The 15,600-nt window shown below is 36.7% G+C and overlaps 1 protein-coding gene and 1 non-coding gene across 2 annotated transcripts; both read right to left on the bottom strand.

Moving 5' to 3' along the window:
- Positions 1 to 1,944: 1,944 nt before the first annotated feature.
- Positions 1,945 to 2,473, bottom strand: LOC136142982 (protein FAM162A-like). Its single transcript, XM_065901279.1, is given in 2 exon segments — positions 1,945 to 2,399; positions 2,440 to 2,473. Coding segments are annotated over 2 exon segments (489 nt in total).
- Positions 2,474 to 9,047: 6,574 nt separating this feature from the next.
- On the bottom strand, positions 9,048 to 9,120 carry TRNAK-UUU (transfer RNA lysine (anticodon UUU)). Its single transcript has one exon. It is a non-coding gene; the product is annotated as a tRNA-Lys (tRNA).
- Between the last annotated feature and the right edge of the window lie 6,480 nt (positions 9,121 to 15,600).

Raw genomic sequence — 15,600 nt, 5'->3', positions numbered from 1 at the left:
GGGTGATGAAAATGTTTTATTTATTTGTCTTTTTATTGAAGTATAGTTGACTTAAAATATTGTGTTAGGTATACAGCAAAGTGATCTTATTATATATATATTTCAGATTATTTTCCATTATAGGTTATTATAAGATATTGAATATTGTTCCCTGTGCTATACAGTAAGTCCTTGTTGCTTATCTATTTTATGCATAGTAAGATGTTACGGAAAAACCCGAACTAAGTTTTTGGCCAACCCAATAGTTTGTATCTGTTAATCCCATACCCCTAATTTATCCTTCCCCGCTCCCTTTCCCCTTTGGTAACTGTAAGTTAGTTTCCTGTGTCTCTGAGTCTGTTTCTGTTTTTTACATAGATTCATTTGTATTATTTTTTAGATTCCAGATATGTGATATCATATAATATTTGTCTTACTCTGTCTTACTTCACTTAGTATGGTAATCTCTAAATCCATCCATCTTGCTACAAATGACAATATTTCATTATTTTTTGTGGCTGAGTAATAATATTCAATCTTATATATATATATACACATACATATATATACCACATCTTCTTTATCCATTCATCTTTTTTTTTTTTGAGCTTTGACTTAATCATACATTTTATTACAATATATCTCCAAGATACAACACTTTAAAATGCTTCTTTAGAAGTTAAAAATGGTATTGTTCTATGAAGAAAGATGATACACTTTTAAAAAGAAGTACATTAGATTTTACCCATATTTAAAACCCATATTTAGATAAGACGTAACATAAATGTTCCAAAATAATCAAGAAAAACTAATCTGCTAAAATGTATACAAAGCAATGCTTTTTGATGATGAATTTGCAAGTGATAAAAATCAAAGAGCTTGATATCTAAAATGAAGCTAAGGTTAAAGTACTGTAAAGTATATAGACACAATTAACATCATCAGATAGATTATGAAGCTGTAGGTAGAGTGGTGCATTACATTTTACTGAGTATTTTATTAAACCAAATTCCCAAACAGCCGCATATATTACTTTTTAATCTGCTATAACCCTCTGAAGAGAACCAGCAGGTTGGGATGTTTATGCGGACCTGCCATCCGTTAATACTATTGAAGCACATGAGAATAAATGAAATACTTAAATAGAAACCAGCATCCATACCTAAATGTGAGACAACCTGGCACCCTCGTCGAACTGTAAGTAAGATACATACCAGATGCAAATGCTTATTTTTCAACACTAATAAGAAAATGCATTTGATAGATATTCATAACTGAGAAATTTAGTGTAAAGGCAGAAGAAAAAGGACCGGTTGGGAATTGTAAGCCATGGAGCAGAAGAGGTGACTGTGCTGGCCCCAAGTGACTCCACAGTGCTGGGATTTCAAAATCCTCAGAAACTTGTGGCCAGACCTCCATCATCACCTTGCCGGGACTTTTTCAAAGACTTCTCCTAAAAGCCTCTGTCTTCCAGCGCGCCTGACAAAGGCATAGTGTGGTCTGGCTGCTTCCCAGGGCTCTCGAGAAACACCAGGGTATTTGGGGAGGTTAGCTCTCCAACGTGCACCTGGGCAGTGTACTCAGCTGGCCCTCCTTATTATCTCTTCAGAAATGAGGACACTGAAGAGAGAGAAATGCAGAACTAGAAACCATTTGACTTCTGGGGAGATGTCACTTTGGTAATGGGAATTAAAGTAAGGTACAGGTCCTGACTCTCTAAAGAAGAGTTAATATTAAAGTTCAAGTAAGTTGTCTCACTTTTCATTCTTTCATTTTCTCAAAAAAGCTGAGGCTGCATTTAACCTGGATCAAAGCCGTAAAATATAGACAAGTCATTTCTTTAAGAAAATTTATTTGTAGCTCTAGAGCAGAATTAGGGAACTCATACCACATTCATCTTAATAAAGCCTGTTACTGCAACATTGTTTCTAGATTTTCAAAATCCAGCCAACATGGATATCTCTGCTACTCTGTTTTGGCCTTCACAGCAGCTTCTTCTCTCAGACGAGCTTTCTTTTCTAGGTTCAGGCTTGTTAAAGACTCGTGTCTTTTGGCACCCTTCTTGCCCTCAATAACCATCAAGATGCATCCTGCCACTGTCAAGGCGATCATTACATAGCTGATCTTCACCCAGACCTTGTTCTTTGCAGCATCGAGCATCTCAAACAACCCTAAATTCAGCACTCACGAGACAGTCTCTGGGATTTCATCTTCCTTTTTGAAGCGACCTGACCATATTAGGATCTTCTTCTCCCAATCCGTAGGCTTATGCAATGGCACTCTGTGGCTGTAAGTGTGGGTTGGAGGCTTTGGACTTTCCTGGGGTTTGTTGCAAAATCCATTTATTCTCTTCAAATCAGAGTTTCTGGTAAGCCTTAAAGATGAGAAAGCATCTCTTTCACAGAACCTAAAATAACTTCTGTATAGCACAGGGAAGTATATTCCATATCTTGTAATAACCAGCCGCCAGGCGCAGGCCACGGAGGCTCCCCATGGCCGCCTACTCCGCCGGCCAACACTATCCATTCATCTCTTGATGGACACTTAGGTTGCTTCCATATGTTGGCTATTCTAAATAGGGCTGCTATGAACATTGGGGTGCATGTATGTTTTCTTTTTTTTTCTTTTTTTAAATTTAATTTTTATTTGAGTACAGTTCATTTACAATGTTGTGTTAGTTTCAGGCATACAGCAAAGTGAATCTGTCATATATATATATATATATATATATATATATATATATATATATACTCTTTTTTAGATTCTTTTCCCATATAGGCCATAAGAGAGTATTGAGTAGAGTTCCCTGTGCTATACAGTAGGTCCTTATTAGTTATCTATTTTATATACAGTAGTGTGTATATGTCAGTTCCAATCTTCCAATTTATCCCTCCCCCCCTTACCCCTCGTAATCATAAGTTTATTTTCTACTTCTGTAACTCTATTTCTGTTTTGTAGATAAATTTACTTGTACCCTTTTTTTTAGATTCCACATATAAGCAATATCATATGCTATTTGTATTTCCCATCTGACTTATTTCACTCAGTATGACAATCTCTAGTTCCATCCATGTTGCTGCAAATGGCATTATTTCATTTTATTAATGACTGGGTAATAGGTGCATGTATCTTTTTGAATTAGAGTGTTTGTCTTTTCTGGATATATGCCTAGGGGTGGGATTGCTGGATCATATGGTAGCTCTATTTTTAGTTTGTTAAGGAAATTCCATACTGTTCTCCATAGTGGCTGCACCAATTTACATTCCCACCAACAGTGTAGGAGGATTCCCTTTTCTCCACACTCTCTCCAGCATTTATTATTTGTAGACTTTTTGATGATGGCCATGCTGACTGGTGTGAGGTGATACCACATTGTAGTTTTGATTTGCATTTCTCTAATAAGTAGCAATGATGAGCATCTTTTCATGTTCCTTTTGGCCATCTGTATGTCTTCTTTGGAGAAATGTCTATTTGTTTTCTGTCCATTTTTTTTGATTGGGTTGTGTGTTTTTTTGATATTGAGTTGTATGAGCTGTTTGTACATTTTGGAAATTAACCCCTTGTCAATTGTATCATTGGTAAATATTTTCTCCCATTCAGTACAGTGTCTTTTCATTTTGCTTATGGTTTCCTTCGTTGTGCAAAGCTTTTAAGTTTGATTAGGTCCCATGTTTTATTTTTGCTTTTATTTCTTTTTCCTTTGGATACTGATCTGAGAAAATATTGCTACAATTTATGTCTGAAAATGTTTTGCCTATGTTCTCTTCCAGGAGTTTTATTGTTTCCTGTCTTATATATTTAGGTCTTTAAACCATTTTGAGTTTATTTTTGTGTGTGGTGTGAGGGAGTGTTCTAACTTCATTGATTTATGTGAGGCTGTTCAGCTTTCCCACCACCATTTGCTAAAGAGATTGTCTATTCGCCACTGTATATTCTCACCTCCTTTGTCATAGATTAATTGACTGTACACGTGTGGGTTTATTTCTGGGCTCTTTATTCTGTTCCATTGATTCATATGTCTGTTTTTGTGCCAATAGCACACTGTTTTGATTACTGTAGGTTTGTAGTATTGTCTGAAATCTGGGAGGGTTATGCCTCCTGCTTTGTTCTTTTCCCTCAGGATTGCTTTGGCAATTCTGGGTCTTTTGTGGTTCCATATAAATTTTAGAATTATTTGTTCTAGTTCTGTGAAAAATGTCATGGGTAATTTGATAGGAATCACATTAAATCTGTAGATTGCTTTGGGTAGTATGCCCATTTTAACAATATTAATTCTTCCAATCCAAGGGTATGGGATATCTTTCCATTTCTTTACATCACCTTTAATTTCCTTTAGCAATGTTTTATAGTTTTCAGCATATAGGTCTTCACCTCCTTGGTTAGCTTTATTCCTATGTATTTTGTTGAAAATGTTTTAGAATTAGATTGTGGTGATGGTTGCACAACTCTTGTATATACATTAAAATCCATTGAATTGTATGCTCTACATGGGTGAATTTATGTTATATGAATTATATATCAATAAACCAGCTTTTAAAGTTAGCTAGGTATTACTCACAGGGGAAATTTCAGCATATTCCAAAATACAGACTATATTTTTGGATAAAGGCAATAAAATTAGTACATAACAACAAAAGTGGAAACAACAACAATAAAACCTAAACCAAAGAAAAAAATGTAGAGAATCTAAAATGCAGAGTCTCCAGTATCAAAATATATGTGCTACAGATAAAACTGAGCTCAGAGAAAAAATTACTTTGTAATAAAGAGTCTGACTCCATTTTTTAATGTTTGGCTGATGTCAGATTTAAGCCTCACCCTTCCCACTTGTTCTTCTGCCCCACATCTAGACAAGCTTATGAGAAAGCCTGGATACTTTCTCCTTTGGTGCAGGTCAGAGATTCAAACCACGCAATGCCCTATCCATGCACAGGAATCCTCACACTGGCTCCACTCCCTAAGCACCATAAACATCCAACCCAGTCTCTTTTCCTTGTTCTCTCGAGCCATCTTTGGACAAGCTTCAGAGGCTTGCCCTGTTTTTCCTAGAAAACCTTGTATGTAAGAAATAAAACTTTTCATACCCTCTTGGTGTGTGTGTGTGGCATCGTCAGTCTTGACATCCAAACCAATTTTGGACAGAGATGTATCTTGCTTCTCAATATGGCCACAACATACTTTCATTACTTAACATGGAAAACTTAAATTAACTAATAGTTAATTCAAAACCTTACAAATGAGATCACTCATATGAAAAAAAATTCTGTGGAAAGCATAAGAAAGGAGTTATAGGGATACAAGAACAAATTAATGAATTAAGATTAATTAAATAAATCCAATAGTTTGTTACTTTTTAAAAAACAAAAGCAATTGACAACCAATAAAAATCTTCACAAGAGGATCTCAAAATGACCAAGGAACATAAAATAGTTCAACTTAATTAATCAATAGGAAATGCAAATTGAAACCACTATGTGATACCATTACACATCCACAAGAATGGATAAAATGAAAATGACAGACAATACCATAGTTCAGCAAGGATATAGAACAAACTCTCATCATTGCTGGAGGGACTGTCAAATGGTAAACTACTTTGGAAAACTCAAGTATATGTTACAGTTGAGCATATACATCTCCTATGACCTAGCTATTCCAATCATAAGTGTATAGCCAACAGAAATGCATAACATGTTCACTAGAAGACATGCATATTCATAGCAGCACTGTCTATAATATTCCCAATTTGTAAAAACCTAATGCCCACCAAAATGGATAAATACACTGTGGCATATTTACACAACGGAATACTATATAACAGCTATACAACTGCCTGAAACAATATGGATGAATACAAAAGAGATAATATTAATCAAAATAAGTCAGACATTATATATTGTATAGTATATAATTTCATTTATATAAAATTCAGAAACAGGAAAAACTAATCTATGCTGTTATAGAATCAGAGTAGTAATCACTCTGGGGGTGGGGGCAGTAACTGGAAGGGACCTAAGGGAAGTTGCTGGGGAAGTAGTCATGTTCTGTTTCTCGGTCTGAGTGCTGCTTACATAAATGAACAGTTTTGAAACATTGATTTAGCTAAATGTTTATAACATCAGAAAATTTTAAAAGGAAGGGAATGATAAGCATAAAATTTAGAATAATGGTTACTTCAGGTAAAGGGAGGCAAGATGGAAGGAGTACATAAATTATTGAAAATGCTTTCGTTTTTAGCTTGGGCAATGGCTCCATGGGAATTCATTACATTATTCTAAAAAATAAATGTGCAGAGAACCTAAATGTGTATAACTATAAAACTGTCGAGTTATTTTAAAGATACAGTGAGTATAATACAAAAAGATATGTTTTGGGTAGGAATTATTTAGCAACATGTGCATTATAATTTTTGGAAATTTCTTTTTATTTCTCTCTAATTTATTTTTAAATTCATGTACTATAAAGTTCATGCTTTGTGGTGTACAGCTCTATGGATTCTGACAAAAGCACAGTCAGCACTACCCTTAAGATATGGAACAGCTCTATCACCACCAAAATTTCCTTCTTCTGACCATTTATAGTCACCTTTGACCATTGGTAGCTAATTCAGGTTGGCTTCTTTGCCTTTTCAATATTCCTTCATCACTTCTCCTTTTCTGAGCACTTTCTTACGTTTTGGCCTCACACGATGCTCCAGTCTCATCTCACATTTCCCCTTTCCCAGCTCAGCAATCACCCAGTTCTTCAAGAAGCCCTTGTTCCTTTTATTGGAGAATGGTATTTAGAAACCAAGATCTGAATGCTAGGTGTGATCATTACTACCGGATGTTATCCATGTTGTTGCATGAATCAGTGGTTTGTTCCTTTTTATTGCTGAGTAGTTTTCCATTTTGTGGATGTACCATAGTTAGTCAATTCACTTGTTGAAGGACAGCTAAGTTATTTCCATTTTTGTTAATTGTACATAAAACTAGTATAAATCTTCACATACAGGCTTTTGGGTGAATATAAATTTTCATTTCTCTTCGGTAAATATCTAGGGCTGGGATTGCTGGGTCACCTTGTAGGCATATGTTTAACATTATAAGAAACTGCCAGATTATTTTTCAAGGTGGCTGTACCAACTTGCGTCTTTAGTAGCAATGTGTGAGCATTCCACCTCCTCTGCATCTTCATCAGAATTTGGTATTGCCAGGTTTTTAAATTTTTAGTTGTACTAGATGTGCTGTGGTAGCTCCTTGTGGTTTTAATTTGTATTTTCCAAATGATTAATGACATGTTTCTTTTCATATCCTAATTTGACATCTGTATATTGTCTTTGGTGAAGTGTCTGTTCAGTTATTTTAATCATTTTTAATTGGGTTGTTTGTTTTCTCATGGCTGAATTTTGAGAATTCTTTGTATATTCTGAATAGAAGTCCTTTGTCAGAAGTGTAACTGGCAAATATTTTCTCCTAGTCTGTAGCTTGGCCTTTCATTCTCTTAACAGTGTCCTTTGCAGTGCAAATGGTTGTTAAACAATAATGAAGTCCAGTTATTTATGTCTTCTTTGATTTCTTTTAGCAGTATTTTGTAGTTGTCAGCATACAGACACTGAATATAATTTATTAGATCTATACTTCAGTGTTTCATTTTTGTGCTATTGTAAGTGGTATTTTTAAAAATTTGAAACACGTTGCATTGCTTGTCTATAGAAATATAATTGAATTTTGTATCTTACAAACTTGCTAAACTCATATATTAGATCTAGGATATTTTTTGTAGATTCTTTATAGGTTTTCTTCATAAAACAATTATGTCACCTGCAAGTATAGGTAGTTTTTTTTCTCTTTCAATCTCTAAGCCTTTTATTTCTTGTTATCCTTTATTGCATTGACTTGGACTTCCAGTACTTTGTTGAAGAGATGTTATGAGAGAAGATTTCCTTTCTTTGTTCTGCATCCTTCAAAGAAACTATTCAGCTTCTCACCGTTAAGTATGATGTTAGCTGTCAATTTTTCGTAGATTCCCCTTTACCATGTTAAGAAAGTTTCTTTCTATCCCTAGTTTTCTGGGAGTTTTAAAAAAATCATGTATAGACACTTTTTTGTAAATGCTTTCTCTGTGTCTATTTAAATGACCATAGTTTTTTTCTTATTTAATCTCTTAATATGGTGAATTATGTTGATTGATTTTCAAATGTTGAAACAGCCTTTTATTACTAGAATAAACCATTCCCACTTTGATCATGACGTATTTTGCATTTAATATACTGCTAGATTTAATTTGCTAATATTTTGTTGCATATTTTTGCATCTATGTTCATGAGAAATACTAGTTTCTCTTTCTTGTAATTTCTTTGATTTGGTATTAGAGTAATGCTTGCCTCATAAAATGAGTTTGGAAGTGTTCCTTCTTCTATATTCTTGAAGACAATATTATTTCTTCCTTAAGTGTTTGGGAAAACGCATCAGTGAAACCATCTGGGCCTGAAGTGTTCTTTTTTGGCACATTTTAACTATGAATTAAAATTTTAAAATAGATATAGGATTGTTAAGGTTATCTATTTCTTCTTGGATGTTTCTGTAGTTTGCGTCTTTCAAGAAATTTGTTCATTTTATCTAAGTTGTTTCATTTCTGAGCATAAGGTTTTTCATAGTATTCCTTTATCCTCTTAATGTCTGTGTGGCCTTTAATGATATTTGTAATTTTATTGGTTTTTCTTCTTGGTCAGTCTGGCAGGAGGCTTATCAATTTTGTTGATCTTTTAAAAAAGCAACTTTTGTTTCATTGATATTCTCTATTAATTTTCTTTTTTCAGTTTAATTGACCTCTGCTCTTATCTTTATGATTTCCTTCCCTAAGCTTGCTTTGGGTTTATTTTGAACCTCTTAGCTGGAAGTTTAGATTATTTATATGAGACTTTTCTTCTTTTCTAATTTAAGAATTTAACAATATAAAGTTCCCTCTAAACACTGATTTAGCTGCATCCCACATATTTTCATCTGTTGTATTTTATCTTTATTCAGTTCAAAATATTTTTAAAAATTTATTTTTGGCTGTACCACACAGCTACCTTGGGATCTTAGTTCCCTGAGCAGGGATCAAACCTGGGCCCATGGCAGCAAAAGCACCAAGTCCTAACCACTGGACCACCAGGGAATTCCCCAGTTCAAAATATTTTAAGTTATTGGTTCAGATTTCTTTGATCTATGGGTAACTTTGATGTATATTGTTAAATTTCCAAATATTTGGCAATTTTTCAGATATATTTCTGTTATTGATTTCTAGTTTAATTCCATTGTGATCTGAGAACATACTTTATATGATTGATACTCAAATTCATTGAGGCTTGTTTTATGATCCAAAGTATGTTCTATAATGGTGAATCTTCCATGCACACTTGAAAAGAAATTATATTCTGCTTTTGTTAGGTGGAGTATTTGTAAATACAAACTGAGTCTTATTTGATAGTATTGTTCAGGTATTCTATATCATTACTAATTTTCTGTTTACTTGTTCAACCAGCTGCAGAGAGAGAAGTTTTGAAGTCTCCAACTATATGCTATGGATACAGCAGAGAGCAAGACAAAAAAAATTCTCTGGTCTCTTAGACCTTACCTTATAATATGGGAACTATCCAACAAATTAGTAAACACATTCTAAAGCATTCTCTTTGACTTCTCTTGTTACCACATGCTTCTGGTTTTCTTTCTACATCCCTGGTTATTCTCTGCAGTCTCTTTTGCAATCTTTACTTTTTTCTTCCTATTCTCTAGTTCAGTGGTTCTCAAATCTTAGTGAACATCACAATCACCTGAAGGGCTTGTTAAAACACTGGTTTCTGAGCTCCATCACAATAGTTTCTGACTCATTAGGTCTGGGATGAGACCCAAGAACTGGCACTTCTAACATGTTCCTAGGCTATGCTGCTGCTGCTCCAGAGACAAGACTTTTAGAGCCACTGCTTAATATATACTTCAGGATATTTCATCTCATAAATGGTTTCAATTACAACCTATAAGCCTCTGTTCTGAAGAACAAACAATAATTAAAACTTATGGGTAAGGATTCAGCAAGGGAAGAGAGACAAACTGGACCAACAAAAAGTACAGAGGGAAGGCAAGGCTTTATAAGCACCCTAATGGAAGTTATTGAGTTCTCTGGGTATAGTATACATTTGTTAATTCTTTCTCCCATCGTCCATCACCTCTTCATCTGGTAGAACCACCGTGATTTTACTTTAGGAAGATCATCACTGATGATCAGCAATGTGCTTTGTTTATGTGTGGTGTGCTTTGGGTAAAGCTGACTCTATCTCTGGTTCCAAGAGCATACATGTAACACAGGCCTGGCCAATCACTCTCCTAGGCCACAATATATGATTTGGATATGGGCAGATGATTCAAGTAAAACATTTTGATCCAATCAGAGATAATACCAGGAATCTTGTTCAAGCAATAAAGAGGTGTTCTCTATTCTGTTGGACTTAAGTCATGAAGTTGTAAGCCAGGAATTATTGGTAACCACCTCGCCATAATGAGGGAAGAAACTATATGAAAATGTATGTAATACTGAGGAAAGCACAACTGAGAAATGGAGAGAGTTCATGCCTTGATGATATTATGAGGTCCTGGATTAGGTCATGTTATCTAAAGCTAGACCTATCTCTGGACTATTCTGTTACATGAGCCAATCAACTACCCTTTTGTTAAAGTCAATTTAGATTGAGTTTCTCACCAACTGCAAATATAAGTCCTAACTGAAATACCAGTCAGTCTTATGGATACAAAGAATTATTTCTGTTAGTATAGAAGTATCCTGAGGCCTGCAGCAGGTCAGCCTGGCCTACACTGAGAAGTGAAAGGCAAGTGGGTCAGAAACTCAGAGCCTAAGCCAGGCTGAACTTGGAACATTCCCTGATCAACTTATAAATGTTGTTCAATTGTAAATATATAATGGAAAAATACCATAACTTGAAGAACCCCAAACAGTACCATGATTTTCATTTTGGTATATCCTGGCCTCAACTCAATGCAACACAAAGCTCAGAAGTGAACACTGTAGTGCAAAAAAGGACTCAGAAGAAGCCTGGCTTAAGGAACAGGAAACATAAAACCTAAAGGTCAGGGGTGGGGAATCTTTCATTTTTTCCTCCTTTTATTCCATTCTCTTGTGCCCTAACCTCCAGGCAATCCTGTGGCAGTGATATTGGCTGGCAATGGAGGCATGCGGGAGCCAAAACTCAGAGAGCGGAACATTTCCCTCCATTGGATGGAGTTGTCGCTCCAAGAGAGTAGGAACATATCCCATTGCTTTTCGTCCTTTCTTTGTCTTATTTCTGCTTGACTTTGGACATGGTACAATCATAGAAGTGGGCAGTCTGGGGTGGAAGAATAAAAAGAAGAGACTTGGGAGCTAAAAAATACTTTGGAGATAATTGAGAGAGAGGAACTTGGAAGAGTGACCCCCATAAAATTGTTTATGAACTCCGGAGCAACCCTGACCTGCTCATGAATGTATTTGATACTAATTAATATACCAAAGACTTTGAGAAGTGAGCTAACAGGTAGATCTTCACTCAGGTCTCAGGATGACCACTGGGTGGCGCATATGCTAGACAGATGCAATTAGTACCGCAAAAAAAAAAATTTGAACTGATTTTGGAACCCACAGCCCACTGAAGACTAAAACAAAAATATCAGCATTTTCCTAGGATGTAAACAAAACTGAGAATCTTATAATGTAATATTCAATATGCCCAGGATACAAACCAAAAAATACTTGGCATACAAATAAGCAGGAAAATCTCAACTTGCATGGGAAAAGACAGTCAACAGATAGCAACAATGAGATGACAGAGATGTTGGAGTCATTTGATGAGGGCTTTAAAGCAGCTATTATAAAAAATCTCTGATGGACAATTGTGAACATTATTTAAACAAATATTAAAATTGAAAGCATCAGTAAAGAAATAAAACATATAAAGAAGAATCAAATAGACATTTTAGAACTGAAACACTCAGTGAAAAAAAATTCACCTGATGGACTCAATGGTAGAACAGAGATGACAGAGGAAAGAACCAGTGAACTTAACGATAGACCACTAGATATCATCCAATATGAACAGAGAGAAAAGATTGAAAAAAAAAAGTGAACAGAGTCTTGGGAACCTGTGGGACAATAACAAAAATTCTAAAATTCACATCATTGGAATCCAAGAAGGAGAGGAGAAAGAGTGCTGAATTGAAAAAATATTTGAAGAAATAATGACTGAAAATATCCCAAGTTTGGGGAAAAACATAAATCTACAGATTCAAGAAGATGAGCCAACCCCATACAGGATATACACAAAGGAATCCATGCCCAGATACATCATAATCAAATGCTGAAAACTAAAGAGAAAGAAAAGGTCTTGAAAGCAGCCATAGACAAAAATATATTAGCAATAGGGGAAAAAGAGATTTCACATCAAAAGCCATGGGATCCAAAAGGAAGTACACAATATTTTCCAAGTGCTGAAAGAAAAGAACTGTCAACCTAGAATTGTAAATCCAGTGAAAATATCTTTACTAATGAAGGTGAAATAACTACATTCTCAGATGAATAAAACCTAAGAAAACTTGAAATCAGAAACCTGCTCTAAAAGAATTGCTGAAAAATTCTTCAGACAGAAAGGAAATGATACCAGAAGAAAAGTTACATCATCAGGAATAAAAAAAAAGTCAAGAGAAATGGTAAATATCTGGGTAAATACAGTAGACTTTTCTCCTCTTGAGTTCTTTATAACATGTTTGATGGTTGAAAGCAAAAAACATAATGATCTCTGATAGGGTTTTAAATGTAGGTAGATATAATATATAAGACAACGATAGCATAACTATGTAGAAGGTAAAGGTATCTATATGGCAGTAAGATGTCTACATTTCAGTTGAATTAGTAAGACACTGATCTGAAATAGATTTATTGATTCTAAATAGACTGTGAAAAGTATACATTTGGTAATCCCTAGAGCAACCACTAAAAATATTGTATAAAGAGAAATACTCAAAAGTACTATAAATGATTTATAATGGAATACTAGAAAATGTTCAAAAATAAACAAAAGAAACACAAAACAGTAGACTTGAATCCAAACATATCAATAATTACACTAAATGTAAATGAGCTAAACACACCATTTAAGAGACAGAGATGATCAGGTTGGATAAAGGAAAACATGACCAAAAGATATTCTGTACATAAGTATTGAACAACCTAAATGTTCTTCAATGGGTGAATGGATAAATTGTGATACATTCCATACAGTGAAATATTACTTAGTATAAAATAACAACCATTGATACACACAAAAACTTGACTGATTCTCAAAGGCATTATACTAAGTGAAAGAAGTCAAAGATTACATACCAATTCTCATTATATGTCATTCTATAAAAGACAAAACTATAGGGATGGATAACAGATAAATGGTTTCCAGGGGTTAGGGGTAGGGAGGAGGCTATGACTATAAAGATACAGTATAAACAAGATTTTTAGGGTAATGGAACTATACTATATTCTAATTATAGTTACATGAATCTATGCATGTGTAAAACTTTACACCAAAAGGACAAAAAGTCAATTTTAGTGTATGATAATTTAAGAAATAAAACTTTAAAAGACAACCAATCACAATATGTGGAGCTTATTTGGATCCTCATTTTTTTTAAATCTACATAAAATGTTTTTTACATTTATGAGACATTTGGAAGTTTGAACACTCACTGTATATTGATGAAATTAAGTAAACCAATTATTTTTAAATGTGATTATGGTTTTTAAGTCTTTTGTAAATACATACATATCTTTTATACATATAAGTAAATTCTGAAATTTTTATTGATAAAGTTGAAAAAAAAGTACTTAGGTGATGTGTCACCAGTAACGAGGTGTCGAGTCCCCTCCCCATCTCAGAACCCAGCAGAAAGCCTGCAGGGAACAATTCAGGAGTCATCCCCAATGTTCAGCAGAAGCCCCCCTGCCCCTCACATGGGCCTCAGCAAACAAAGGATTCTAATTAGCGGAGATTGGCGTTTCCAGCTGAAGCAACTGGGTGGTAGGGGGCAGGCTGTGCCGGATGCCAGGAGGCGGACCGAGGGCAGCTACAGGTGCCCTGCCAGGAAGAGACAGCAAACCCAGGCCACCACCACTTCCACCCCAAGCCTCAGGCTGCAGGCCCAGGTGGCCACGCTGGGGACCTCGTAGTGGGGTGAGGGAGAGTCCCACACTCACTGGCGAAGAGTTGCTGGATGCGAGGAAAGCCACCACCAGGCCCACCGAGGAGGATGCTGGCTACAAGCCAGGTGAGGCCCACGGTGACGACCAGGGCCACGATGCGGAGGGGACCTAGAGGCATGACAGACACGGGCAAGGCCTCCTCAGATGCCAGTGAGCTCCTGAACGACCCCAGGGCCTCTCATGATCAGATCTCCCCAGGCACTTGGGAAGAAGCGAGTGGAGACCAGGAAGGTGGGAGCCCCTGGCAGGTGAAGGAGGAAGCTGAGCTCCAACCCCAAGGCTCAGCTTGGCTCTCCCTGATGGTGTGGAGGGGCCTCCTAACCTCCTGCTTCTGAGGCTACCAATGTCTTTGAGTCCCTGCCATCCTGCCCTCCTTTCTCCTGTGATGGTGACGGAGGAGGTTCCTACTCCTTTGGAAGGCCAGGCAGTCCTCCTGCTGTGAGCTGGGCGCCAAGCTCTCCACCCTGCTCGGCTTTCTTAGCATAGCGGTCACTTTGTCTCCCTCTTTCCCCTCTATTTTCAACACCTCCCGTCCTCAGAAAACGCGGGAGGAAAGGCCTCCTTCGGAATCACATCCGCAGCCAGCGGTGGGGCTCTGCGCCCTCCCTTCCTCTCCCTGCCGGCTTCTCCAAAGTCCTGTGCGCTGGCTTCTTCCACAGACTTCCCTCCCCGTCTCGCAACCTGCTCCACTCTGCCCTTGCCTCCATTACCCCCGCAGGACGGCTTGCGGCCAAGGCCGCCTGGGACCTTCTTGATGCCAGCGCCCCGGGTTACCTGTTGGCCCTAATGTCCCTTGACCCCTCAGGTGGCCACGCAGGCTGTGGCCCTCCCACGGAAACCCTGCTTGGCTGGCTTCTGGGACAGCGCCCTTGAGCCCCACCTGGATGCTCCTCGTCCTTCTGGCTTAGATTGTCCTCCTTGACCCTCCCCTGTAAAGCTGGACTTTCCCCAGCTCCTGTCCCAGGCTGCCTTCTCATTTCCTTCTATGTATTCTTCCTGGATCATCTCATCCATTCCCATTGCCAAAATTACTATCTATATGCCAATGACTCCTTAATGTATATCTGTAGCTCAGTCCTCTCTCCTGAGCCATATCTATATATCCAACTGCTACTTTACTATTTCTATTTGGATATTTCACAGATGTCTCAAACTAAGTATTAAAATAGAACTCATCATGTCTCTTCTGCCAAAAATAAGCAAACTCCATTATTCCAGTATTTTGTATTTCAGCAAATAATCCTTCCATCCATGCAGTCAAGCAAGTCAAAATGACATTGGGGAATCCCCTATATCCTATATCCAATCTAGTACTAACTTTTGTGGTATTTTAGTTCCCGAAAGGACCTCACATTTGAGTAC

Source organism: Phocoena phocoena, chromosome X (assembly GCF_963924675.1).
Source record: "Phocoena phocoena chromosome X, mPhoPho1.1, whole genome shotgun sequence".
NCBI classification, from domain to species: domain Eukaryota; kingdom Metazoa; phylum Chordata; class Mammalia; order Artiodactyla; family Phocoenidae; genus Phocoena; species Phocoena phocoena.
This window is presented reverse-complemented; position numbering and strand designations above follow the sequence as displayed.